Source organism: Chiroxiphia lanceolata, chromosome 16 (assembly GCF_009829145.1).
Source record: "Chiroxiphia lanceolata isolate bChiLan1 chromosome 16, bChiLan1.pri, whole genome shotgun sequence".
Lineage (NCBI taxonomy): Eukaryota > Metazoa > Chordata > Aves > Passeriformes > Pipridae > Chiroxiphia > Chiroxiphia lanceolata.
In genome coordinates, this window is record NC_045652.1 from 3,081,909 (window position 1) to 3,109,662 (window position 27,754).

General features: G+C 39.3%; 1 protein-coding gene across 7 annotated transcripts in view; it reads left to right on the forward strand.

Annotated features, from left to right (window-relative positions):
• Positions 1-27,754, forward strand: part of KIAA0556 (KIAA0556 ortholog) — a 55,542-nt gene that overhangs the window by 24,961 nt on the left and 2,827 nt on the right. For 6 of the 7 annotated variants that reach the window (XM_032704343.1, XM_032704341.1, XM_032704346.1 and 3 more), the window contains 12 exons: positions 1,397-2,294; positions 6,570-7,304; positions 7,913-8,121; positions 11,708-11,771; positions 13,654-13,831; positions 15,977-16,142; positions 20,011-20,168; positions 20,488-20,552; positions 20,914-21,024; positions 22,803-22,942; positions 25,823-25,924; positions 26,585-26,745. In XM_032704343.1, the coding sequence (XP_032560234.1) occupies positions 1,397-2,294; positions 6,570-7,304; positions 7,913-8,121; positions 11,708-11,771; positions 13,654-13,831; positions 15,977-16,142; positions 20,011-20,168; positions 20,488-20,552; positions 20,914-21,024; positions 22,803-22,942; positions 25,823-25,924; positions 26,585-26,745 (2,987 nt within the window). The remainder of the gene's footprint in view (positions 1-1,396; positions 2,295-6,569; positions 7,305-7,912; positions 8,122-11,707; positions 11,772-13,653; positions 13,832-15,976; positions 16,143-20,010; positions 20,169-20,487; positions 20,553-20,913; positions 21,025-22,802; positions 22,943-25,822; positions 25,925-26,584; positions 26,746-27,754) is intronic. The other variant, XM_032704347.1, reaches the window with a different exon arrangement.

Below are 27,754 nucleotides of genomic sequence, written 5' to 3' on the forward strand. Positions count from 1 at the left end.
CATTCAGGGGGAAAAAATATCACGTTTTATGGCCAAATGCATCAGTACAGGCTTATAGCACTTTATGAGACTCGTGGAGTTCCACAGGCAGCTGTGCCATAATGGCCAATTAAACTGGGTTTACAGCTGTTCTTGGAGAAGTTACTGAAGGTTATCTTTCCCTATCAGGAATGTGTCTCACATACCTACACCTGCTTCCCTCCCTCAGCTGTAGCTTTCTTGTTATCCCTGCATCTTCTGCTTTTCCTGTGGGTAGGTCCATATTACATTTTTTGCCTCATACATGCTATTATTTGGAAAACAACACAATAGACACTATAAAGACTTGTAAGCCTTAAACAAGTGTCTTCAGGAGTGAAGAGCCAGAGGCATTTGTATTTGTAGGGGAAGGAGTAACTGGTTTAGGCTGGAAGCAGAGGAAAATTTACATCAGTATTCAAAGAGAACTGACATCCAGGAGATGAACAAGAGGGATGAAACTGAAACTTCTTACTTTCATGCAAAGCTTCTTAGTTTTCATGAAAAGAAGAACAGAGAGTCTTTTAAAGGCTCCACGAGATGGACACGTTACTGAAAGTTAGAGAACAGAAAGGAGATGGATTTTGTCTCATCTTCTATATTTTCTTTGAAGATAATGGTATTTTTGTCAAGGAGGAGAAAGGGTTAGATCGAAATGGTGAAGAGAATAGAAAGAACATTAGTTCCAACTTCAATGGAATGAAAAAATCAGGTATTGGTGGGTGCCACAGAGAAGGAGAACACAGAGATAAAGTTGTGAGTGGCAGAATTGTGTCTGAGATAAAGGCCTTCTATTTAAAAGTCTAGTTAAGTGTTGGGATAGGCTATCAAGGCAGATTAGTTGGAAACTGTTAAAAACAGATTTCTTCTCAATGGTATAGGTTATTTTACATTCTTCAGTGGAAAAAGATGGACTGGATGATTTTTTTTGCTGTCTTTTCTAGCTCTGTTATTTCTTTGTAACTCTTTTTAACTCGTGGCTTTGATCTGGGTGGTTGTTCACTGTGGAATGTGTCGTGAAAGTGGTGAATCTTCCAGATGCTGAAACAAAATGTGCCTCTGGAATTTATATGCTGATCAAATATAATTATACTTAATCTAGGCTTCTTCCCTCAAGCTTTTCTAAATAATCAAACCTTGTCAGACGAAATGGTTCATAGTAGTGTCTAGCAGGGCTTTCAGTCCTTTTAAATAAAATCTTAAATATTCCACAGTTGTTTGAGCTTTAGATTAAAAGGTAGTCAAAAGCATGTAACTGACACAGGGTTTAATTGTTTTCATCTGTCTATTGATTAAGTGTTCAAGTGTCAGAGTCCCAGAACAGTGATATCTAACACTTCAAAGCTTAATTGAAATCTTTATACTTTTATTTTTGTAGGACCTCGATGTTGGAGCAAAGAAGGTGAAGTTATACGTTGATGAGAACCTTGTATTTGAGGGTGAATTAGAGAGAGCCTCTGGAGATCTCTTTGCTGACCATAACACTACAATTGACCTTATAGATCACAAGCAAGATACCTCTGCATCTCCCTCAGGTGAAAGGAAAGAAGTAGATGCACCTGCAGTCACAGATGAGAAAGCAGACTTACATTTCAAATGCTCAGAATCAAGCAGTACTTCACTAAACTGGAAATCCCTGCCAGAAGAAAATCTTCTTAAGCATAAAATGAACTCAATCAGCTTTACAAAGAAAAATTTGCCTGAGTTAGAGGATGATCTAAAAGCAGTCCCATCTCAAGTTTGTATAAAAGATGCCAGAGAGAATTCAGCAGTAGCAGCAGTTGCAGAGCACGTTCAGTCTGATGATGAACTTTCTCTGAGCGAACAAATGGAAAAGTTAACAGGGAGAAAATTGTCTGATTCCACAGGTGCACTTCCACCTTGGTTACAGTCATCTTCCCAAGTAACTGAGAACAGTCATGTTACTCCCAGTAAGCAGAAGCCTTCCTGGCTTGCTACAGAACGTAGTTTAAGCTCGAGATTTCAAACACAGTCAGATGGAATCATGAAAAACTTCTCAGACCTGCCAAATGAGGATGTCAAATGTCAGAGAAATGAACTGGGAAGACCCAGTAGTAGGAATGCAAATGGAGATGAGAGGTCACTAATGCTGACCAGAAAGGATGGTGATGTGGGCTTGGACATTTTGGAGCAGCTTTCTAACAGGAATTGCTGCAGCTCACAGTACCCTACGAGTGGAAGGAGAAGTGTCAGATGTGGTAAAAAGCTGGGATTGAACACTATAAATCTTGGAGAAGAGGATTCTGCCCTCAAAGGTAAGAGGTCACAATAGCAACCTCAGTACAGGTGCTGACATGTTCTCCATTTTGCAGCAGCACAAACTCATTTATAAGTGGAAGTGACCTCCTGAGATTCCTGGAAGTATAGCCAGGGGGATTTTAGTTTTGCTACTTGTGGTATTTTCCTCATTCATACTCTGATAATACTCAGAGTCTCTCTCCTTGTCCCACACCTGATGTGAAATACTCTTCTGAAAAAAATTTACATTCTGATTTAGTGGATTTTAATTTATTTGGAGCAGATGGAAGACTAAATTTCAGTAAATTATATTCCAAGAATTGACAGTTCCTGCAGACAGCAAATGTTTGCTAATATCAATTAATATCTGCAAAAAGATAAAGAAGAGTGTGTCCTCAAGAGTGTGTCAAGAGTAAATTTACAGAATTTATTTGTGTAGTAGGTTTGTGTCTTTCTCAGTGGGAATATATTCTGAATATATTTATTCAGAGTGAATGGAAAACTGCCTTTATTTTCCCTTCTCTGCTCATGACTTTACAAACCTCACCCTCAGACATCTTGTTTATTTATGAAGAGTTCTCTAGTAAATTTAGCTGTTATCTGTTCCATACCTTTTGATTATCCTTGTCATCTTTCTCCAAACTTTTTTTATGTCTCCTGAATCCTGTTGGAGGTGGAGGATCCATGGCTAAGAAATTTTCTGGGTCTGGGGTAATATTTTTGTGTTTAACAACTGTAAATACCAGAAGAATAGAATTTCTTACCCACAGGTTCTACTTTGTCTCTCTTTTAACCAACTTTGCAGGATTTATTTTTAGTCTCAGCTTTTCAGTTTCAAGCCATGTCACTCTGATTCCTGGGTTTTTGGGCTCTTCATAACCTTCTTTGGCATCCTGTAATTCTTCAGCATTCAATATCTTGTCTCAAATGAAGAGAGTCTGGCACAACAAGGACAACAGGACCCAGGGAATTGGAATAAGATGGTACAAAACTACAAATGGAAATTATGGTTGTGATTTAGTATCAAAACAATTTGCATGAAAGTGTAGCTTGCTGGGTATTGAATTTGAGTGTTTACATTAAAGTAATGGTCATTAGGGACAGGAAGTGTAACTAAATGCATTTGAAGTGCCAGTTCAAATTCTGCAGCAGGTGCTGCATGATTTTTTTCAGACAAAGGCGAGAAAATGCTTTTTTTAAACTTAAGATGTCTGAATTTTTTGTTCTCTGACCCTCTGTGAAGAAAACAGCAATATCATCAGTGCATCTGAAGTTATACCTCAAAGAAGAGAAAAACAGGGAAGTATTTGGAATAACTGCCATCTTCCCTTCACCCACCCACTCGCCACAGCCCTTTTGCTGTTTCACGGATTTTACACTATCTTTGTTAGATTAAAACCTTAAAATTATGGAAACTGTAAATAAATCCCACCTTGGGAATTTCTGTTCAGTTCTAAAAATGGAAATAATGTTGGAGTTTTAATGTAAGGTGTAAGATGAAGGTTATCATGGATCTATACAGTGTCCTCTAATTTTGCTCAGAGCAGGTTATTTCATGTGGTGCTTAAAGCTCCCGATATGTTTTTGTCCCTGGGAAAATTGCAGCCATCCAGCAGCTTTTGTTCTCTCTCCACTGTGCTGTGCAGGGTAAAACCATCTTCAAAGTGGAACTGAGTGAGCTTTAACAACAGGGAAACGGTTTTAAGTGTTTCTCTGAGAGTGGTGGATTTTAATTGGCACAGGGCTGAGGGAAGTGCAGCTTCCCAATGGAAGTGTGTGACAAAGGGAAGGCTGCAGAGCCTCTTACCAGTGTCACAGCACAGCTTTGGTCACTCAATGAAAAATAATAAGAACAACAGAAATTAGAAATAGCACGTACATGCTTGCCTCGAGTTAATGTTGCTATAAAACCATCAATTTTTCTTTGATAACCGGTTTAATGTGCAAAGGAAATGATGGGAGTCTGCTGATAAAATTAGCAAATAACATATAATTTGGGTTATTATGAGTTAAGAAGATTGAAGAACTCGCAGAAGGATGAGCTTGAGGACTGAAGCAGTGGGATGCAATTCCATAGTACTACTTTGCAGGCTCACTTGGGGACTAATAACCAAAAATGAAGTTGTAAGCTGAGTAATCATCAATTGCAAATGACCGAGGAAGGGAAGGATCATGGTTGAGTAGCTGATGGCAGATTGAGTGTGAAAGGCTGGTGTGACGTAGGGTGATTGGAGCAGAGCACTCCCAGGATGGATCAGCACAGGCTTTTGGGAGAGTTAGGGAAATGTTAATATCTCAGCACAGCCACTTGTGAGACGTCAGTTGGAAAACTGCAGCTCTGATCATCCATTTTCAGGAAAGCTGATTACAAAGTGGAACAGATACAGAAGAGAGCTTTTAGGATGATTTGGGAAATGAAGCATGTGATTGCAGCATGGAAATATGATTGCTATTTATAACTGCAGGGAGTAGAAAAGAGATTAACACAACAGAGGGAGAAGAAAGGTGTTTTCTTCAAGGTAGTCTTGGCCCAAAATGTAGTTTAGGAAAGTTTTGAGAGGAATTGTGTGGTGTTTGTTGCCATCAGAAGCAGGATGGGGGACTTGGTGGTTGAAGACACCCATCCTAAACCCACAGAGGAGTTGGAAGTTCGAAGTGTCATTATAAAATATTACATTTTAAATTCTTAAAAAAAACCCCAAAATAGCTTCAACCACTGGGCTCTGCTTTTGGGCTCTCTCTGCTTCCCTTTCAAAGCTTCACTTCTCCTCTTGTCACTCCTTAATGCAGCTAACAAACCTGTTAACCTCCCATTGAACTGCCTCAGAAGTGCCTTAGAATTGTAATCTCTGGGCTGTTTGAAGTACTTGAGGTTTAAAAAAAAATTAACAAGAGAAGGGAAAAACTCTCCCAAACAAGGCAAGTCAATGGATGTCAAATACTCTTCTCATCTTATTCCACTCATCCTGAAATTTTCAAGCTTTGACATTTTGAAATGATAAAGATATATACAGTGTCTTCCCCAGGTAAATTGTGAGGCTCTGGGATACACTGTTTGGGATCACCCACCTCTGGAGTGTCTGTACTGACAGTGGTTTGAGCAAGAAGGGGACTTAGAAATGACTGATGTTCTCTGAAATATGAAATTTTTCTTCATATCTGCATTTCCCTTGTGGGGTAGGGAGGAAGGGCCAGGTTGGACTCTAGGGTTTCATTCTGGAAGGCAACCCTTTTCCAGGTAGTTTCCCATCTGCTTTGAAATTCTTATTTTTACCTCACGTGTCCCCACTGTAAATGATTATTTGCCATAGATAGGTTAGGAACATTGCCTCTTTCCAATGTTTCCAGAAACACAGTTAAAAGTCAGTCAGGAGCAGTCTTTTGGGAAAACATTATTTTGCATTTTACAGCAATTGGCATTTATTCTTGATAACCATTTGTTTTAGTGTCCACCCAAGGACATGGTGCAGGACTAAAATCTGCCCCACGGGCCTGTAATTGTTTAGAACTCCACTTCCTCTTCTTCATTTATTTGAAGAAAATACATAAGTGACTGTTTTATTGAAAATCTTTGTTATTATCTGTTCTTAATTGTTTTGAGATGGAAATTAAGCAGCTCCCCAGTGCAGCCACAAGGAGAACGTGTTTTGCTCCCACTGTGTCCCTCTGATTTGTTGTCCTCACTGCATTCCCATTACATACTTTGTCATTATACCCCTCCTACATCTCACACTTGCTGAAAAGTGAGAAAAATATTTGGACATCACCTGCACAGAGTGCAACATTCACCTCATCCTCCTTATGCTGAACCTCCTTTTCTCACCACTTTTCTTTATATCCACATGGCTGATTTTGAGAGGAAACACCAGCTTTTCTCTGTAATGCTTTACATTAACCAGTTCAGCCATTTCCAGCTGTATGAAAGATCTGCAGAAATGCAGACAGATGATTTAAACTGTTGTGACAGCCACACAATAAGTATCACTGGGCAAAATCCCAGTTTCTTTAAGGGTTGAGTCAATAATTCGCGGCCTAAGAGTTGCAGTTGGGATCATGGCATGTGCTCTGCTCTTGTAATAGTTAAAAGTGATTGTTTTCATTATGTCTAAATGGGGAAGAGAAACTGGGACATGGAGCCTTCATAACAGGGAGGCAATATTAAAGTGCTGCTGGAGGAGAATTTCACAGTAAGGGACACGAATAAGACCAGCAGCGTTCTGCAGAGTCCCTGTCGTAGCGGTTTGTTCCCAGTCCTGCTTCTGCATTAAATGCCTTTGTAATGTTGTTTTCAGATGAAGGCTTTTCCATCAAGGACGTAGCAACCTCCAGAGCGAAGTGGTGCAGTGAACAAGAGCACACTCTGCAGGAGTCCTGGAACTCCTTGGTGAAATTTAATTATTCCCATCGCGGCCGGATCTCGAACATGGATTTTCAAGGGGATATCTTTGATGAGTTCCTCCACCAACAGAAACTCAACCGCTCCGGAGAATGTCAGCAAGTGAGGAAAGAGGGACTGCAAACACTACCCAAGAGGCAAGAGGAAGAAAGTGCTGTGGAGGCACATGATGGAAATGATTTTAAAATTCCCGTTTTACCTTACGGGCAGCACTTGGTGATAGACATTCGAACGACGTGGGGAGACAGACATTATGTTGGTCTTAATGGAATTGAAGTTTTCAGTTCTAAAGGAGATCCTGTTCAGATTGCAAAAATAACAGCTGAACCACCTGATATAAATATTTTACCAGCTTATGGGAATGATCCCAGAATAATAACCAACCTAATTGATGGGGTAAATCGGACACAGGATGATATGCATCTCTGGCTGGCACCATTTACCCCTGGAAAACCTCACTTTGTCTTTATTGACTTTGTGAATCCCTGTCAGGTAGCTATGATTAGGATTTGGAATTACAATAAATCTCGAATCCACTCTTTCAGAGGTGTGAAAGACATTATCATGCTGTTAGATGAACAATGCATCTTTAAAGGAGAAATTGCCAAGGCCTCAGGAACATTGTCTGGAGGTATTCTATCATTTCTTATTTTCTTTGTGGGAACAGCAGTACAATGCAAACAAATGCGTTTCACTTGTTTGTTATCGCCTTCCACTTCAAAGCAAGCTGGCACTTTGTCTAGTATTGAATTTAAAAACATAATGCAAAGCCCACTAATGCATTCTTCACTGATACTGTGGATTTTAGCAGCACACAGAGCTAATCTCCATTCTTAACCATGTCTTAGCATCATGTCTGTATTTCAATAATATCAGATGGTCACGAGAAATTTAAAAGTTTCAGCTTTTTACTTTTCTTCACATATAATATCTTTTGGAAAAGGTGATGGAGAAGCTTTTTTCCCCACTGTCTTTCCTATGTATTCAAAATTTGACTGAATTCTCTAGTTTTTTTCTGCTGTGCAGTGTAAGTTTAAGAATGAAATACTGATTACAGCAGCATCAGTATCAATTGACCAGAAATTAATAAATCAATATAGCAATCAGTATCAATGTACCAGAAATTATTTTTAAACAAATTTTTGCAAATGAAATGTAAAGAAGGACCAAAAATAATTTTTAGCACTCTCTATGTTCTTTTGTATTATTTATCCATTTAATTCTGTGTGTTGCCTTCAGCTCCAGAGCACTTTGGGGACACTATATTGTTCACTACTGATGATGATATTCTTGAAGCTATATACTGCTGTGATGAGACATATGATGGAGAAATGGAAAATGCCAGCTCCTTGAGATATGAGGAAGAGCTAAAGAGGCCAACAACTGCTGACAGGGAGGGAGATGAAAGACCTTTTACACAAGCAGGTTTGAGAACAGAAGATCAACAGGTAGGGCATTCTCTGTTCAGAACTCTCCATAAATGTCTTTCTGAAACATGACATGGAAGTAACAGACACATTTCCATGGTGAGGTAAAACTCTGCAGAAGAACTAGTACAATTAGGACTATTTTTAAGATTTTTTTTTTTTCACCAGTTCAGTAATTTAAGTGATATTTTAAATCCCTAAAGGTCCTCCAAATTTTGGTTTCCCTGACTCATTAATAAGCCTACAAGGAAAGCTATACTAGATTTTTTTTTCTTTACTTACTTGGACAGAGATTGTAGGGAGTTCTTTTTGATTTAGGTACTCCTGAAGGTTTGTGCACTGGCAGTGATACATACAGTTATTCATATAATGAGTAGCTGTCGTCCTTGTCACTCCAAACCAAAGATTTTTCCCTATTTTCTGCACAGATTATACTCTTGCTGGTTTCTTCCTCCTCAAATTAAGTATCTTAAACGAAAAGGATCTCTTCCTGTCCACCCTCCCCTTATTTTCCCTCTCTGTATTTTTTTGGTTAGCATCTCCACAGATTTGTCTGCATTTTGCAGCACAAGAAATGCCTCTTTTTCATGTAGTTGGTATTTTACTCCTTGAAGGAAAGATGTATTTTCAAGCACTGGGGTCTTGCCTTATACCATTCCAGCCCAGTGTCTGAGCAAAGGTCCTGCAAGGTTTTCTCCTCATGATGTTGTGGGACAGACTTTGACCTGATTTCCTTAAATATTCTACCTTCTCAGAATCTTCTTGAGCACCTACTGTTGCATCAGTGAGGTTCTCTTTTTTCTAGGGGACAAACTTGTGGGTCTGTGAGGAGATCCAAATTCCAGCTGGTTCAGCTGAACTGCTCCCAGGGATATGTGGTTCCTAATGAGCCTTGTGTGGTTTTCAAGCCTTCCCATTCTGTCTTATCCTCTTTTTCTTGTGGCTTACAAGACAAAGGGAAATACAATGACATTGGAATTTGATGTCACTGTTAGAATCATGAGTCAGTGTCTCTAACCCTTGGACTTCTTCATTAATTTTGGTCCCATCTTTGCTTGTGATGTCTTAAACTGTTCAGACGCCTTTTGCAGTGTAGGATTTCATGAACACAAATTGAAGTTCACCTTTCATTTCTTGATCACTTGTTTATTGTGAGCATTCATCAGGACCTCTTCCATGGCAGAAGCCTGGGCCTGGACTGTCTGGCCCTTACTCAGTCTCTGCCTTTCATTTTGCTGTGATGCCCTTCATCCCCCTGTTCTAACTCTCAGATGTGCTGCATCAGCAGTGGAATAACAAATGTTGTTGTGACTGAGCCATTGATCTCCCTGTCACTGTATATTTGCTGATTTTTGTGGAGGGATGCTTATGCTACCAGAATGATACAGATCTGCTGGGCAATTTGTCTTCCCCAGCACAACGTTGTCAGACCAGTATTGGGTTTGAACAGTCTCTGCTGTTGGTCATTCCCTGTTCAGTAGGTGAAGTGGTGTTTTACTGCACTGCCTACAAAACTTTTCAAAAGCTCTTACAGAAGTGTCTTACTTTCATGTCGGTGTTATCCGTGGTCATCTGTCAGTCCCATGAGTTCAGGAACCTTTAACATGTTGACTTTTCCAGCAGATCAGACCTGTGCCAAGTGCACTTGATTCAGCTCTGTGGGTGCTTGGGGAGAATGTAAGAATAGCACAGACATGCAGTGGTGTTTCTCTAAAACACTCACCCAGCCCTTAGAAGTGTGTCTCACAAGGACTTCTTCACTTAACCTTTGTGTTTAGTATCCTGCTGCAGATTTTTGTTGCATTAATTCATCTCCTAGCTTTCTGAACCCTTGTGCACTTTTACAATTTACAGTGCTCTGTGGCAAGTTTCCCAGCAAAGAACCTCTTTCAGTTTGTCTCTAGGTTCCTTTAATGTCCTCTAGTTTTTGTGTTGGAAGAAACTAAACAATTATTCCCCATCCTCTTCTTCGAGCCACTCAAGAGATTTATGTTCCTGTGTTACAGTCTTCTAAATCTTTTTTTCCAGAATGGTTAGTTCACCTTTAGTTATTCCTCACAGGGATGGTGCTATACAGTATGGTCAGGAGGAGGACCACGGTAATACTTCCTACTTTTTATTGCTTTTCCAATAACTCCTGTACTGTGGTGCTGTTTTGTTTTAGCCATAAGAATCTAAGAACACAGGTAGGACAATGCTCACAAGCAGAAGTAGTTGGAATAGCAGAAAATTAGAGCATGTCTGAAAGAAAATATAGTGGGCACCAGTGGAATCAGGGATCTGAGTAGACAAGAAAGGGAGAAAAGAGGTGATAATGTGGCTGGCACAGATGGTTTATGGTCTACAAGGGAGGGCATTATTTGCAGTCTATAAACCCAGTAACTTTATTATGCCCATGGGTTTTGATTTTCAGTAAAGTTACAAATTTTAATTCCCAGGCTGGTCTTTTAAAGTTGTTCTAAGGAAGAGGCATCAGATATCAAAGACAGAGTCGCTGTTTTGCATGAAAAGCCCCCAGTAGGAAGGGTTTTCCACCTTCTGTAGGTTCCTTGTGTGTGGGTATTTATTTCAGTGCACAAATCTTGTCCTGTTTCACCTGAATTACCTTAATTACCACAGGGACATTTGCTGCCACATGAAGGATATTGCAGTCTGGGAAGAGACATCTGACATCCAGGATGTCAGTGGTTATACTGCAGAGATCTGATGGAACAGTAGGAGAACAGTGATGACAAGTCTTTTATTTATTTTTAGGCACAATGTAGGTCCATTTGATGTATTCTGGATGACAGGAAGTTTACTTCTAATGATAAATTAAACTATAGAGAAGTCTGGACTTCTAATTTCCTGTTTGGCTTTTTGACTACTAATGAGGATTGAGCTGATGTTTTTATAGAGCTACTCATAAAAATGCCAAGATGTCATTCTAATCTGCTTTATTAATTTTGGAACCCAATACTCGTATATGTAAAGTATCTGCAGCCCACTGCCATTTCTCTTTGTCTTTACTACCCTGATTGCCCCAGTACGATCAGCAGGTTTTGCCATCTGTTTATTCCCTCTCTGGTTTGCTGTGCTGAATAGCACAGGCTCTTTTTCATTAGCCTTGTCAGAGAACAAGCACAAGCTTTGGGGCAAGTTTGCTTGTTTGTTCTGCCTCTTAGTTCTTGAGAAAGAATTGTGGTGGCACTCTCTGGTCTTGACTTCCTTCCAGACTTCTTGTCTCTGCAATGCATTTGCAACATATTGCAAATACAGCATATTATCATTTGCTAATGGCAGTCTGCAGGTAAATAAGGGTGACTCTAGAATTTCAGTCTCTTTGAGAATAGGTATGTCACAGTACAGAGTCTCCTATTCAACATTTCTGTATGAACTAACCAAAAAACCTCACCCTAACAGTCTTGATTTTCTAAGGATCCATATGATCTTTTACACATTGGAGCATGTTTTCCATTATTAGCAGGACAGCCAGGGTGGGGAGGCAAAGGGGAGATGGATATATAAAAGGCTGGATGTATTAAAAACCAAAGGAACAGACATAAAAATTCTATAAACAATGCCTGTAATGTATGTATAATATTGCACCTCTTGACTTTCTTTTTAGGTTCTAGAGCCAGACTCTTTCTCTGAATGTACACCTAAGGAGACAGGAATATTTACTGGAAAATGTAAGTTCTTACACTTCTTCCTTAACCACTTTGTGGTCAAACATGTTATTAAGGAGGACCTGATTTGTCAGAGCTGAACAGAACTTTGTGACAGATGTCAGGTCTAAAATAAAGAAGAGAAATTGAATATTTAAGGCAGAAGCTTTGTTTACTATGGCATTTACAAAATTATATCGTAACAGTTGGCTTTTAATCTCAGAAAAATAACATTAGCCATTTGCCTAGTCCCTGAATGGGATTTCTAATAGCTGTGGCCATTACCCAGTAATTCTCTCCCAATCCTGTGTATTTCTGTAGACTGACTGAATTTTTCAGATTGGATTTACAGTAGAAACCCCACAGTAGAGCTGGATCACAATGTTATATCCATGCTTAAAGTACCTGTTTCCTTTATCCTGTACAAACCCAACTCTCGGTGGGCTTTTAAATTGTTGTCCAGGGAGATTCTGGATGGCCCAAAAGCTTCAGGATCAGCTCCTGGTCCTTTGACAAGAATTTCCAATGGGGTATTAGGAAATCTTTTTCACCCTGGGGACAGTCAGACTCAGGAATAGGGATTGAGAGAGGGTCTGAAATCTGCCAGCCTTGGAGAAGTGCAGACTTCCTTGGGATAAGCTCCTTGGAGACCTGATCTAATGGACATGCCCTGAGCTTGGAGGTGGATTAGACACCTCCAGAGGTCCTTTTCCCCCTGCATCATCCTCAGATTCTCTGAAGGCATTGCCATGGTGAAGTGAACACTAAACCCTGTGTGAATGGCTGCTCCTCCCTGGCTTTTCCATGGGAAAATATATTCTGATTTTTCCTGAGATGTAGTGAAAAAAACTTGCTAGTAAAAGCAAGTAAAAAAAACATGCTTGAACCTTGAGCAATTGTAGTTTTAGCAATGGTCTTGGGAATAGCATCTAATATCAACGTAGCCAAATTTGTCAGCTAACAGAACTATTTATTTCTTTGTGTCCTTGCAAATGCTAATGAGATCTTACACCCAAGGGAATTTATGTGTATATCGAGACTTGCTATAGCTATTTAAAGGTATTTGGGCTGGATGGCTTAATAGGTTTAATGCTTGTTTGTTTTTCAGGACACCATGACTACTGGTGCTTCTTTAGACACTATCCAACCTGATTAGTTGTGGGTTTCTGTAGTGTGTGAAATGAAAGATATCTTTAATTTACAGTGATGGATTTTTTTGTGGAACCTGATCAGACTGAAATATTACTTGTTATATCTGTATATGCTATTTCTGTTTTTTTTTCAGTAAGGCGTAAAACAGGTGGATCTGAAGATAAATATACAACCTTTTGTTTGTTCAGTTTTTCTTTCCTATTTATTTTCCAGAGATGCAGGCTAATCATTAATTAATAATATTAATATTGCTGCTTTTCACTGATGCTGTCCCATTAAAATACTTCCATGTGTCCAGTTCTGATGCGAAGGTAGTAACTTAAAAACATAGGCAAAGCAAATTTGTGTTTTGCTCTAACTCTGAGTTGGTGTTCTCCAGCAATTTATAGGATTATGAGAGGCTGGATTTATATGAACATATATAGTCATTTAGCTGGTGAAAGATGATGGATAGACTTCAGACTAATCTGTCTTCTCTGTGTCTGCATAATCACAAAATCTGTCATGTAACTGCTTAAATGTGTCACTGAGTTGCTGTCAGTCTGCAATCACAGTAATGAGACACTTGGTAATGTGCTGATCAGGAGCTGGGTAGTTAAAAGTGAGCAAGATGTTGGCAGCCCACTACTAATACAGGCCAGGAAATATCCAAATCCAGCATATAAAGTGATTTAATCTCTACAAAATATACATGCTGCTAACCATGGCTCCTTACTTCAAACTAGATAAATTATATGTATGTTCTTTTATACAGGCCTGCAACTGAATTTTACCATGACCTGGGGAGACTCCCATTACCTTGGACTGACAGGACTTGAGGTGATAGGAAAGAATGGTCAAGCACTAAAAATCAGCACAGAACAGATTTCTGCTTCACCCCAAGACTTAAATGATCTTCCAGAGTACACAGGAGATTCCAGAACGTTGGAAAAGTAAGTAAGAAAAGACTTGGATGCATTTTACATCGGATTTGATAAAGTGACAGAATTATATAAGCTTCTATTATGCTAACACATGGTAATGCAAATATGATTTTCATCCCATCACTGCTCATTCTTGGAATTCACAAGCTGCCCAGGAACAGCTTGTTGTAGAAACATGAATGAGATGTTTCCAAAAGTTGGTGTTTGAGTTAGGAGATGGTAACAGGCCTGGTTGGTATTTCTGCCAAGGACTTTCCAGGAAGAAATGTGGGTGTTCTGAAGCATCTGTCTGTGCATATTCACTGATATTTATGCAGGATTTCTGGATAACTTCAAGGAAAATTTTCAACTTAGCAAAGAGTGAGGATGTGTTTGGGAACTGCACAAAAAGGTGCCATTCTTTTGGCAATTTTTGCAGCTTTTTTTTTTTGTAATTTTAATGAAGTTTTATTCATTGACAAGTATATTTCCTCAAATTAACTCGTACTTCCTAAATGGCAGCAGTATAGAAATCACAAGCTGTAGATCTGGAGGGGACTTGGCATTTGGTTGTTATTGAAGCTGCATCCTGTTGTTTCTGAGTCATATCTCCATTTTAAAGGGTATTTTCAGTTGCAGTCCTCTGCTCTGGCATGTTTATGGTCTGTGACTGGGTTTATTAATTAGGACTTTTCAAAGTCTCTGTAGAGTCTTCCTTAGAATTTTGTATTTATTTACATGTGCACTAACTCTGTTATTTGTAATTTCTGCTAATCTGACTAATGCAGATATCAAATTTACTTGTATATAATTACTTGTTTCTTCTGCCTATTTGTGTGAAAATCTCATCTGTAGGCACCAAGATCTAAGAAATTTTCCCTGATGTATTTTAGGAATTTTATTTATGGTGCCTTTTCCTTGCCAGCTTTCCTACTGTTTTTTGGCCTGTGCACACACATTTAACCTTCCAGAGTTTACAATCCTATCAATTTAGGGTTTTTTTGATCATTAATTTTGTTGAAAGATGGCTTTTAATAAATTTGTTTATCCTGCTACTGAGCCAGGCTGCCTTTGAGTTTGCAAGTCCTCCCTCTTTCTGATGTCTTTCTTAGTAAGTGAGATACATTTTTAAATCTTTCTTTTGCATACTGGATTGTTTTGCTTAAGAACTTCTTTGGGCACAAGAAATAGAGGCTTTTTTGGCTTCTGGTATTTCTGGAAGCATGTTGAATTTGAGTACACTACAGTGCTCTTCATCTGTGGCATTTGGAATAAGTCCTGTGTGCTCTTCAAGTCAAGAATTATGTCTTCTCTCATGGACTCCCTAATCAGCTCTTCTGTGAAAGAGTCATTATTCAAATCTTTTTCTTTAAGGAACTGCCAAGTCTGGCACTCATTCTTCCATTAAACTTTTAAATAAATATTAAGTATATAGTTACTTTTTTGGGCAGTGTACCAAAGTAATTACAGTGGACAATTAATTCATATTCGTTACTCCATCTTTGTGTGCCGTAGTTTGCAGTAGGAGAATATAAAGTCAGGATTCCAAAAATGAGGAAATAACAGATTTAACTTTATCTAGCCAGCCTGAAGTCTGTGCTGTTAGGAAGAGACATTGTCCTGCTGGTAGGAAGCTTTCTAAAAAAAGTAGGGATGTGGCTGACTGTGGGCATGAAGAAGGACATGAGCAAACTCTGGCTCTGCTCAGGGTTATCCAGCTGCCATCCAGTTCCTTGTTGGATTCAGTAGAGTTGTGTTGGCATAGTAACACACTGCAGAGTGCCAGACAGACTAGTGTAGGCATGGAACTATATTAATAAATTACACTGTATCTGGGCCTTAGAGTTTTGACTTCAGCCACTTTGGTACAAAGGCAGTCGAGCTTTCCTCTGCCCACCCCTGTTCACACAGGGAAAACCTATGGGTTTTGCTGGTTTTCCTCAAAGAGACTCAGCTAAAGAAAACACTGGTTTTTCTCCCCCCACTGTCTTTAATTCAATAATTGCTTGTTATTCTTGATGCTTACTGTGCTTTTTAATTCATGCACATGGGCACAAGAAGCCCTGGAAGCTGAAAGTGGCATTAGAATGAATTGAACATCTAGTAAAGTCACTGCTTTCCATGAGAGAAGCCAGCTTCTCCCTTCCTGCAGCTAATGGATTTTTCTCTTTGTAGGTTAATAGATGGGACTAATATCACAGTAGAGGATGACCATATGTGGCTCATTCCTTTCTCTTTTGGAGAAGATCATCTGCTCACAATCCATTTTGATAAAATTGAAAGTATCGCAGGGCTTCGCTTTTGGAACTATAATAAATCTCCAGAGGATACCTACAGAGGGGTAAGTAAAAGAAAAGGAGCACTGCCAGCAAAAATATACAGCAGTGCATTGGAAAATTGGTACTGTGATGAATGAATATAGCTGCCTTAATGGAACACCATAAATCTCTCTAGATTGTCTGAGTCTGAGTTTTGTGGCAGGTATAATGCATTCCTGTCTCCACAAACAGCACACATTGAAAAAAAAGCCAGAGATACTTTAAAGAAATCTTCAAAGCTGATTTTTCTAAGAGACACATACAATACCACATATTATTTTCAAGATATATGATTCTGAAGAGGTATCCTCTCAATAGCTAATATTTAGACCTACAGTACGATCCTGTGTTTCCTGGAATACAGGGAATGATATAAGAGGGAAACTTTTTCCATAGAAATTCTGTTTAGTTAAGTTTCAGAAGGCCATTCAGTACTGCCTTTTCCAAGAAGCAAGAAGAGTCACTTGAACCCTGAAATGGGAAAGCTGATATCTTTAAACAGTTTGCTAAAATAGTTTAGCTAAAAATGAATAACATACCCCCTCTTTTCTTTTTCCAGATTTGTTTGGTTTATATTTGGTTCTTTTCATACTGAATTATTGGAACTGACTGGCAGTTGGCACCTTTTGGAGATAATTTTACACCTTGTTGGCAATCTGAGTTTGGCTGTCCCTCATTTCCCTGCTGTATTTGCACTTGCAGTGATAATGAAATGGTAGCTGCTGTTCACTGCACAGAAAGTTTATGAATCCATTTGTTTCCAGACCTCCCCTTTTACACAGAACTGTTGCATTCTTGATGTCCAAATTCAGTCAATAGATAAGAAGAAAAACGTTGATTTGTATTAAACTGAGAGACAGGACAAAAAGGATCAGCACAGTTCTGGGAAAAAAAATCTACAACTGAAATTGGAGGCCTGGAACATTCATAGGTTTGGGCAAGATAGTGGCAAAGTTACACAACTGTGTCTTTGTGTAAATTTACCTTCCAGGAGTTGCTTTAATGTGAGCACTGCCTGGCATCTTTTACTGTCAGCATGGGGGCTCTTGGTGCTAAAGACTCCCAGAAGGCCAGAGCACAAGATCTTTCAATTAAAGCACAATTGATCTGGAGATTTCAACATATGGCACCTCATTTTGTGCCACGTTGCATTAACCCAGCATGTTTGACACATGGGAGGGTTCTGGAGCATTTTGAGCTTCCCATCTCAATATACCCCCTGTATAAATTAGGGGTTTTGGTGACATTTGTGTCCTGATTTCAGCTGGGATAGAGTTAGTTTTCTTCCTGGGATCTGTGTTTTGGATTTAGGGTGAGGATAATGTTGAGAACACACTGATGTTGTTGCTGAGCAGTGCTTACTAAATCTCTAAAATCTAACGTGGAATTTGGTCTTTGGAGGCCAAACCAAGAAGAAAAAGGAAGAAAGGTATATTTTCAGCAGTTTGCTTGGCTAGGTAGGAAAAAGAAGTGAGTGTGATACAGGTGTCCACCTGCAAGCCTACTGAAAGTCCCATAACAGTTAGTGGGTACAATTAAAAGGAGTACAATCTAAAGTGGGTACAATTTAAAAGGATAAAATAAATGATTTGGAAAACTGAAAATGCAAGATATTGGCTGGGTCACAGTAAAGAGGCTTTAGGCTGTAAACCTGGGGCATCATGACATCTCTCTCTTGAAGTATTGCTGTTCCTTCTAAGAAAGAGTCCCTGGGCATGAGATATGATGATATTCTAGGCAGCTGCAGGGTGCTGGATTCTATTCACAGCTTTAGTGTGAGAGGGTAATGGCAGGGAACTGTCAGAATGAAGACTTGGGTGCTATTTCCAGCTCTGTGAAAAATCACCTTGTGAAAGCTTTGTTATGCCATTTGTAAAATGCAATATGTGACGGCTGAGTGCCTCCTCAGATGATGAGAATTACTTAGGAATGAGAGCTGGAAAGGGCACATAAATATGAGCAGCTGTGGTATAATAGGTAAGATTTCATCTCTGAGGCTCCAGACTTCCCATTCACGACGTGTGTCCGTTTGGGAAAGTGTATTTCAGTGGGTTTTTCACTTCCCCTCCTTATCCTGGCAGACTTATTCAGCTCGAAAGTAGCACACAGAGTTTCTGATGTGAAAAGGATATTCCCTTTCTTTGCTTCTGAGTGTATTAAAGATGAGAGCAGAAATACTTATTTCTCCATACTTTGTAGTCACACAAACATTCCTTCCTAATTAATCTTCAGGCTGTTTGGAAATGAACTGAGCACCTCCTCTAGTCTAGTAAAATACCCGAGGTTTTCAAATCAAGGAAAAAAAAAAATCTTCCTGAAGATTAGTTGCTTTTGGGATGTTGCATGTAATTATAATTGAATAAAACATCCTTTACAAATGGAAAAAAGGTGAGAACTGTTATGAATATCAGGTCACTGATAATATACAGGACTAGCAGAATGCTCAGAATATGTGAAAATTCTTAGATAAACACCTGAAATGTGAATTTTAACTATAAATATTGCATATATATTTTTAACAGATCCCAATAATGAAAATATTTGCATACAAGCCTAAGTTAACTTCAAATTATCTTTTATATATTGGGCAGCGTGAAATCCAAAGATAAGAAAACTTACCTTTAGACTAAATTAAGTTTTCTGTTAACTAAATGAATCTATTTTGGTGCAGTCCATTAATCAGCAGGCTTGATTTGTAGTGCCAGTTATAAGGGCACATTGTTACATTTTACAGGTGTTATTCCTTCCAGTCTGGTACTTGGTGAAGGACTCAGGGCAATAAATGCTGCTTATGACTAAGTTACATTTCAGGGCAAGATGAAGTGATTAATTGTTGCTGCATGATTGAATTGTTCTGTGGCTGGGATCGTGGACACAACACCAGATGGTGCTGATGGGGGAGGGTGAAAGGGCCAGGGCTCCTGCATCATTTGAATAAATATGACTGAATTATTCAGTTTAATCTTCAGAGCTTGTATAAGACGTGTTTGCATCTATGATGTGGACACAGCTCAATTCTTTCTGTCTGGTGCAGGTACCTTTTCTTTATTCATATGCCCTTAGGTTACACACAGCACTGCTTGGCAGATGAGTTTGCATGATCCTGGAAAAGTCCAAGTGCCACCTGCCACAAAGATGAATAGCCCTGGTGAAATACAGGTTTCTGTAAATGCAACAGAGCCACAAAAGGCTGCTCTGGAGAGAGCACCACGCTGTGGGATTTCTGGAAGGGTGGCTCCAGCCAGGGCTGAGCAATCAGGCCTAACCCAGCAGTGCATTCAGGTGCATGATGAGTCTACTGTCTCCTAAGATCACCTTTGTGACACGTGCTGGCTGAAAAGCTGAGTTTTTCCATTCTGATCACGTGTGCAAATGTTGCTGCAGGCTCAGGAATCAGAATTGTTTAGGTTGGAAAAGATTGAGGTCATAGAGTCCACCTATAAATCCAGCACTGCCAAGGCCTCCACTAAACCATGTCCCCAAGTGCTTCATCTACACATCTTTTAAATCCCACCAGGGACTGGGACTCCCTCACTTCCCTTGGTGGCCTGTTCCAGTCTGTGAAGGGAAGCTTCAGTTTGCTGAGATCTAGTCAGATGCAGTGACTGAAGCATCTGTAAATATATTTTTTTTTTATATTTCCCCCCCCAAATCCTCACCTCTCCCATCCCCATCAACATCAGTGATGACACTGAATTGCACACTGAGGGTTGCCACTGGTATCTGCTGGTTTAGGCTTTCTTTTGCCAAAGGATGTCACACTATACGGGGATGAAATAAAAACAGCAAAATAACTGAAATTGTTTCAGCTCTGAAGTGAATGCAGTTGTTTGCAATCTATTTTAATTTGTGTCATGTCGTGTAAACTCATGTTCTGTTGTTTTAAACAAGGCCAAGGTGGTCCATGTGTTGCTGGATGGGCACAGCATCTCCCCACCGGAGGGGTTCCTCATCCGCAAGGGACCAGGAAATTGCCACTTTGACTTTGCCCAAGAGATTCTCTTTCTTGACTATCTGCAGCCCCAGCCAACTAATAAAGTGCACAGGAGGTAAAGCAGGATGTTTCTGTTGTCTGAACAATGTGATTTCTCTTCACTGATTTCCTGTTCTTCCCTATTCTCTGTCAGCGCCAATTGTACGAGACACCTGGATGAAAATATGGAGCACTTAGAGCAGAGTGTTTAATTGGGTCTTAATTATAAACTGTTATCCAGATTTTATTGAGATCAGAGGACAGTCTAGTCCATAATTGCAGGTGGAGGGGCCAGGGGGGCTCTTTGTGGAGGCTTAGTCCTGGGTTTGTTCTCTTCTTTTCTGAATGAGCCAATGGTACATGAAAAAACAGTTTTGTCTTGTGTTTTTTGGCAGGACTGGGTCAAAGAGAATGGAACAAGCCAGCATGGACTATGAAGCACCCTTAATGCCATGTGGTTGTATCCTCCTCTGTCGTTTTCTTCCTTGTCATAGAGAATATTTTAAGAGTTATATGCTATGGTTATGAGTCCTGAGCTTTTTGAATCCAGCAATTTCTGGTGCTTTAAGAAGTTAACAGGATACCAAGAACATGAGAAAGGCTTGCATTAAGTATGACATAGGAATAAATAAATGGAACATAATAGATGAATGTGTGGCCTGTTTTCAGATACTCTGATAGCTTTTTCTCCTGAACTGCAAATAAGAATGTTGGACATGGAGATGTGGGCTGCACAATACTTTTTCAAACTGCAAATTAAATAGTCTGTTAGGACAAAGTAACAGTACTGAAATTTTCCTTAACAGCATTTTGCTTTTTAGTTGTTTTCCAGTTTCAGCTCCTGACAAGCTGGGGTGATCCATACTACATTGGTTTGAATGGACTGGAGTTGTTCAATGAACATGGAGACCAAATCTTACTAACTGAGAACAGTATCCTTTTCACACCAAGCACTTCTGTCCCTGTGGACACACAGTTTGCTCCCTTCAGATTTTCATATCTTCTTCCATTTCCAGTTTATCCTGTGTGATTAACTCTGCTTCTATTTCTCTCTATTTGTGTGATGAATGTTGTTTCTGTCTGTTTTTATGTATTCTATATAGTTTCAGAAAAGTATATACTTGGGATGCACCAGTAAAGCAGGATAAGGTTACAGAAGGGAAGGCTTAAGAAGGACATGGTATTTTTTGCTGTTGACATTTATTTATTCTGAGGAATGGAAGGACCAGAAAGTTTGCTGAGCTATAAATTCACAAGAAAAAGTGGAGCTCGGTGCCTTTTTTGTGGAAGCTTTCACTGGGCCCCAGGAAAGAAATTTATCATAGCTCTTGTTCTGGAGATTTAGGCTGTTCTAGAAACCTGATCCAGTCATGAAGATCAGGGCTGAGGGTTTGAATTTGATTCAGTGTTCCCTGGATAACCAACAGAGGGAATGAAGGGCATGTTTGTGAGATTGGCAGTCATCAAGGTGACACTTCCATGCTCTGTCCCAGCACACAATTCACATACAATACCCAACATACAATTCACATGGTTCACTTACATGGCAGAAACACTTCTTAGACAACTAGAAAGAATAAATAGCACAAATGCTGCATGAATTATGTCTCTAAGGATCCTCATTGCCTAAGAAATAGCAGATACAGTGAAAAGGCAATAAAGGCTTTTTCCCAGTTTTTGTTTGTATCTTGTGTGTTACATGATGGACTTGAAACATTTGTAATGGACAAGAAGCATTTTGAAATTGAGAAGTGGTAACAAATTGGTTTTAAGAGCAAGGGATCTTTACCTTAGCTGGGATGGCTTTACAATGCAAACCAGTGCCAGGTAAAGAACCTTCAGCTCATTTTGAATGATATCCTGCTCCTACCTGTACAGTGGGGTTGATGGGATGTGTTGGGATCCTAAAAAAGCATATTTATCTTAGTGCAGTACTTAATGTGATAATTCACTCCTGAGTCTGGAGCTTTTCTTAAACACTTGAGGCATTGCTGTGTTATTCCAGGAATTCTTTATAAATACTTAGAGACTCAGGCCTTTTAGAAAGCAGGACAAAAGGGAAATTAATATCCCTCAAACTGGATTGCTCAGGGTTTATAATGCTGAAGACAGTGCCATCCATCCACATTTCTTTGTCTTTAACATACATGTCTTTAACATACATATGTTTTTAACGTAAATATTCTCTTACAGAGAAAATCTGGTTGCCTGTTCAGTGGGAGGTTTAATCTTTCCCTCTCAAAGAGCTGATAAAAGGTCTTATTAGACAGTTACTGATTTTTACCACAAACCTTGAGAAACCCAGGCAAACCCTAGTCTGGTGGCTACCTCCTGCAAGGATACTTACCTTGAGATAGGTTTGATATGAGGAGTTTTCACAAGCTTATCATAAAAAATGGGGCTTTGTCACCAAAGAGCTGAGATGTGCCTGTTCCTGATGACATAACTTTATTGATGAAGTCATCAATAATTTGAAAATAAACTAAATAGTGAATTTATTCCTATTTTAAAAATAAATTGGAGTGCCAGAATCTTTAAGGGTTGTCCTGCTTTTAAAAATGTGCCCCCACACTACTTATGTGAAGCACTTGGAACACTGTTGTCATGGTGAATACTCAGCCATGGAGTTGGGGACAGCAAGCATGAACCTTTAAACGTGGTGTTTCTGAAATGTTGCTTTCAGTTATTTACACTTAAAGCTTTTTTTCAGACATTGCTGCTTTTCCAGACAGTGTCAACATTTTGGAAGATGTGTCTGGAGACATCCGAACTCCAGACAAACTCATTGACAGAGTCAATGACACCACTGATGGCAGACACATGTGGCTGGCACCAGTTCTGCCTGGCTTGGTACATTTTTCCCTTTCCATTCTGTTTTAGTGATGTGTGTGGATGTAGCTGGAAGCATAGAGGGAAGGGGAAACATGCATAATTTGTAGGCGAACTTGGTATTAGTAACTGATATTAAATCACTGCTTTTTAGAAGAAGTGCTTTTTATTCCAGCTTCTCTCCACTGCTCAGGCAGCAGCAATAGAGGTTTCCTAGGTTTGTAATTCCTGTCTCCATGGTGCAACAGCAGAATTTCCAAGGCTGGTAGATGGTTTTTGAGTTATTATGATAAAGATAATGACAGAGGAGCTTAATGTGTGTATTTTGTGCAATAAACACCTTTCAAACTGGAGTGAACCGAGATCTTAAATTCATTTTTACAAAATGCAGTGAATGTTGTTCCAGCAGTAAGAATTATATTTAATCTCGTTTCCTGTGTTGAATTCAAATCCATAGATTTTGGATGGCAGACTTAAGTATTTCATGTCCTAAGGCCACAAGTGATTCAGCCCTTTTAGTAGTCCCATGTTTAGATATGGGATCTCAAATATCTAAACAGGAAAAGGAGATAAATTTCGATAAGTTCTGACCTTGTTTTGGGAGAGGACATTTTTTATGGGCCTGTTATGGACATCATTAAGCTGTGTTTATTTCTTAGGAGAGGATGGATTTGAAAAGAGAACAAAATGTAAACCTGACGTGATAACGTTATAACCATGTTGGGAAAATCCTTACTCCGTTATTAACTGGAATTTTAAAAGTATGGAATTAAGCCAATTTTTTATTATTATATGTTGTAATGCAATGGGTGTAATAAGATAAAGTTTTTAAGTATACTTGGGAATAGTGACCACTTTCCTTTCCTAGGAAAGTAGAAGGTCTGTGTAATGCTTGAGGGTCCTACTGTGTAGATCCCACATTGTGAATCCTGGTAATTTGCTGGGATACTCAGATATCCATCATAACGTGACGAATGATTGATCTGACAGCCAGCTGAGTTTGCTCCTGTCCTTACAAAAGCCATGCTTGCAGAGGCTGTTTCACTGGGGCAGAAAGGGAAATAACAGTCCCTGGAGTTCTGGCAGAGAAGCCGACGCTGCTTTGTGTTGCTCTGTCTGACACCAAAGTACTGCAGAAGAACATAAAATACCAGTATTAAAGGGTAAATTGATAATGTGTGAAATGCAGGAGGCAGAAGCAATTTAATGGTGCTTTCTGTCCTTGAACTGTAGCAAATTACACCTTTTTAAGACCCACAGAGTACTTTTCTCTCCTCCATCTTCCCTGGGATGGTTGTTCAGCCAGGAAGTACAACTGGATTAAGCAATCAGGCTGTTGATGCTCAGCCTCTGTAGCTGGGCTGCTGAACCAAAGCCTGTGTGTCCTCACATCCTCAGTGCTGGGCTGCTCCAAAACACCCTGGCTGCCTGGAGAGCTGCATTAACTCTTTGCTGTATAGGAAGGCTCAAAAGCTTGAAGAAAATTTATGTTGCAGGTTTTCTACATGTCTTTTTCTTTCTGATTCTAAAAGTGGTTTTGCCTTTTGCAAGTTTGTTATTAATTAAGTAGAATTTGAATGCTTTGTTCCCCTGTTGCTGATTGTCATTTTATTTATTTGTTTGAATGGATTTTTTAATCAAATTTATCATTCACTGTGGGACTAACAATTGCTGTTGGAGACTATGCCCCAGTTGTGTTGTGGAAAAGCATAGATACAAACATTCCTATTGATCCCATTTACCTTTCTTTCTTCAGTTAAAAAAAAAAAAAGCATAATGATTTAATATATCTTATGATATCTCCTCTAATACATCAAAGGATTAAAACTTCAGAGGATGCTAAAGATGAAGCTTAAGATATGTTGATCCAAAGTTGATATAGTGGCTCATAAAAGGAATAGCACAGAATTAACTGTAACAGGCAAGATTGGTTTCCTACAGGCTAATCTTTGGCTTTAACTTCTTGGCATTAGTGTCACTGAGAGTAAAGTGAATAATACATCAAGCAATAATTGTTTAGGAAGCATCTGGAGAATTATCTCTACATTCCACTTAGTGTAACTCACACAAGAATTGCAAAATTTCTGAGAGAGCTTTCAAAGTCAGGGGATACGGGAGAAATTTTAGTCTTGCAAGTAGAAAGGTGGATTCCATTCATATTTGGTAGAAAGAAATGGAATAGGGTAGAATAGACTTGTAGAATGGGTTGGAAGGGACCTTCAAGCCCATCTCAACCAACCCATGGGCAGGGACACCTTTCCCTATCCCAGGTTGCTCCAAGCCACATCCAACCTGGCCTTGGACACTTCCAGGGCTGGGGCAGCCACAGCTTCTCTGGGCAACCTGTGCCAGGGCCTCCCCACCCTCACAGGGGGAATTTCTTCCCAATATCCAATCTAACACTCTTCTCAGTTTGAAGCCATTCCCTCATTTCACTCCAGGCTGTTGTAAATAGTTTCTCTCCATCTTTCTTGTGGGCTCCCTTCAGAACAGAATTAGAATAGAGTAGAATAGAATAGAGTAGGGTAGAGTGGAGTAGAGTAGAACACAATAGGCACCCATTTGTCTTATCCTGAAGCACATCTGTGTTTGGTTGATGAAATACTCATTAAAAGTGTCTCTCTGCCCCCCCTCCAATTACCAGGCAGTCCAGGATGACCAGGATGGTCTAGATGTCACCTGCTGGCAATTTATACATCCTTTTGAGAGGGCAGCTGTGGGGTAGAAACCACATCTGTGAGTTATCAGCAGGGGTGATGCTGAACTTCAGTCCTTGGCATTGGTTACCTCACCTCCAGCTACATCTCTTTAAATACGAACCTCTTTTGACGCAACATGCGTGAGAATTTAATTTCTTGGGGGAATCTGTGCTGTTAAATATGAATTAATTCTCTTTTACAGGTGAACAGGGTGTATGTCATTTTTGATGTACCTACTACCGTGTCAATGATCAAGTTATGGAATTATGCCAAAACCCCTCAGAGAGGTGTGAAAGAGTTCGGGGTAAGTAAATTTTCTGTGCATTTTGTATGTTCTGGTGAATCAGCTGCTTGATTTCTGTATGGATTTTCACAGTTTACTGAAGTGTGATTCCATATAATCTCAAAGGATGGGATTCATCTCATTTAACTCTGCATTTAGTGTTAAAATGACTAATCTATGCCAGTCATCTGTCCTCCTTTTTTTTTGTCCAGGGAAAGAACACTTTATCTGATTTTTTTCTTAGATAATTGTCTTAAGATAGGATAATGCTTTTCTTTTTCCACTGACTGTAGAGCAGCCCTAGAAGACTAGTTTAAACTACAAACCCAAGTTTTAGACAGCTAAAGTGAGGTGAGATTCATTAATTCCTAGATTTAAGTGTGATTCACTCCAGTGAATAGAATGGCAATTATGTAAAACATGAAATACATTTTTAATTACCTTCTTGAAAGCTGCATTAAAAAACATCAGTGAGAGCATAAAAACTTGGAGGGAGGGGGAACCCCCAAACCCCAGCAGCGAATAGAAATGGAAGTTTTTAAGGAGCAAAAGCTAAATTAACGAGCAGATTTGTGTAACAAATAGGGCAAAATGATTTCTAGTTAATTGCCAGAGACAATAGCTGAAAGCAATGGTTGGTTTCTAGGTGGTTTTTTTGTTTGTTTTGTTAAATATCTGTAGCTTCTGGTGGATGACTTGCTGGTGTACAATGGGATTCTGGAGATGGTGAGCCATGTGGTGTCAGGAATCCTCCCAACCTGCGACCCAGTGGTCCCCTATCACACCATCCTCTTCACAGATGATGAGAAGATTTGCCATCAGGAGAAGAGAACTGTTATTAGGTATGTGAGTGGATCTTGAATCTCATTTTTAAACAATGTGTGCATGTGACTGATGTCAGCAATATTTGCATTGCTATAGAAAATTCCCTTCCAAAGTGCCTCACTTAATGAGAAATAAATAGGTTTTTAGATACAAAGACCAAATTACCAGCTTTATGTGCACTTACTGGGATTCATGATTTATATTTACATGTGTTTTCATGAAAGCCTATAAACACAGAAGAAAAAAGTTAAGCTTCCTCAGAGAAGGGATAATAAATCCCAATGATATTACATAGAGGGGAGAAAAAATAGAAAGTTAATGAAAAAGAACCAAGCATCAAAATTACAGAAAACAAAGTCCTCTGATTTGACACAGATGCTAATTAAGGAACCAGAATTCTACTATTTTATAAACATTCTAAAATAATGAACTTGCCAAAATGAGAAATGACTTGCATTTGGAGGAATGACACTTTGAAACCACTAAGTTGGCAATCTCACAGAGAATGTGATGAAATGCGGTGAAAAATGCACTTACATTTAGAAGGTTAGAACTGACAGGGTCTAAAAAACAGTCCCTGGCAAAGGAAAATAAAGATTGAAAGAATAATTTATTTTAAATGGGACTGAAAAGTGAAGAAATGAAAGCTTATGGAAATGAACATTTTCTTACATGTTGGACAGCTAACAAATAGAATGTCTTGCACATTCACCATTGGGAAAAAAAAGGCAAGTTTTGCATGGAAAAATGGCACGTGATCCATGCAGAAGGATATTCAAATATTTAGAAATTAGCAGGAGGAAGATAAGCTGTCCTGATTAGGAACAGAAGTTCACATTTGCCTGCAGGGTTTGTTTTCCTGGGTTTCTCTAAAGCATTGGCTGTTGGCCACTGGAACTGTCAGATGTTAAATAAATTACTGTTGTTTGGTTGGGTTGTGTGAGACATGTTTTTGTACAAGTGGCTGTGTTGTCGTGGTGAGATTTGGAGGTGAGCAATTTTTCAAGTGAAAACGTTACTGAAATG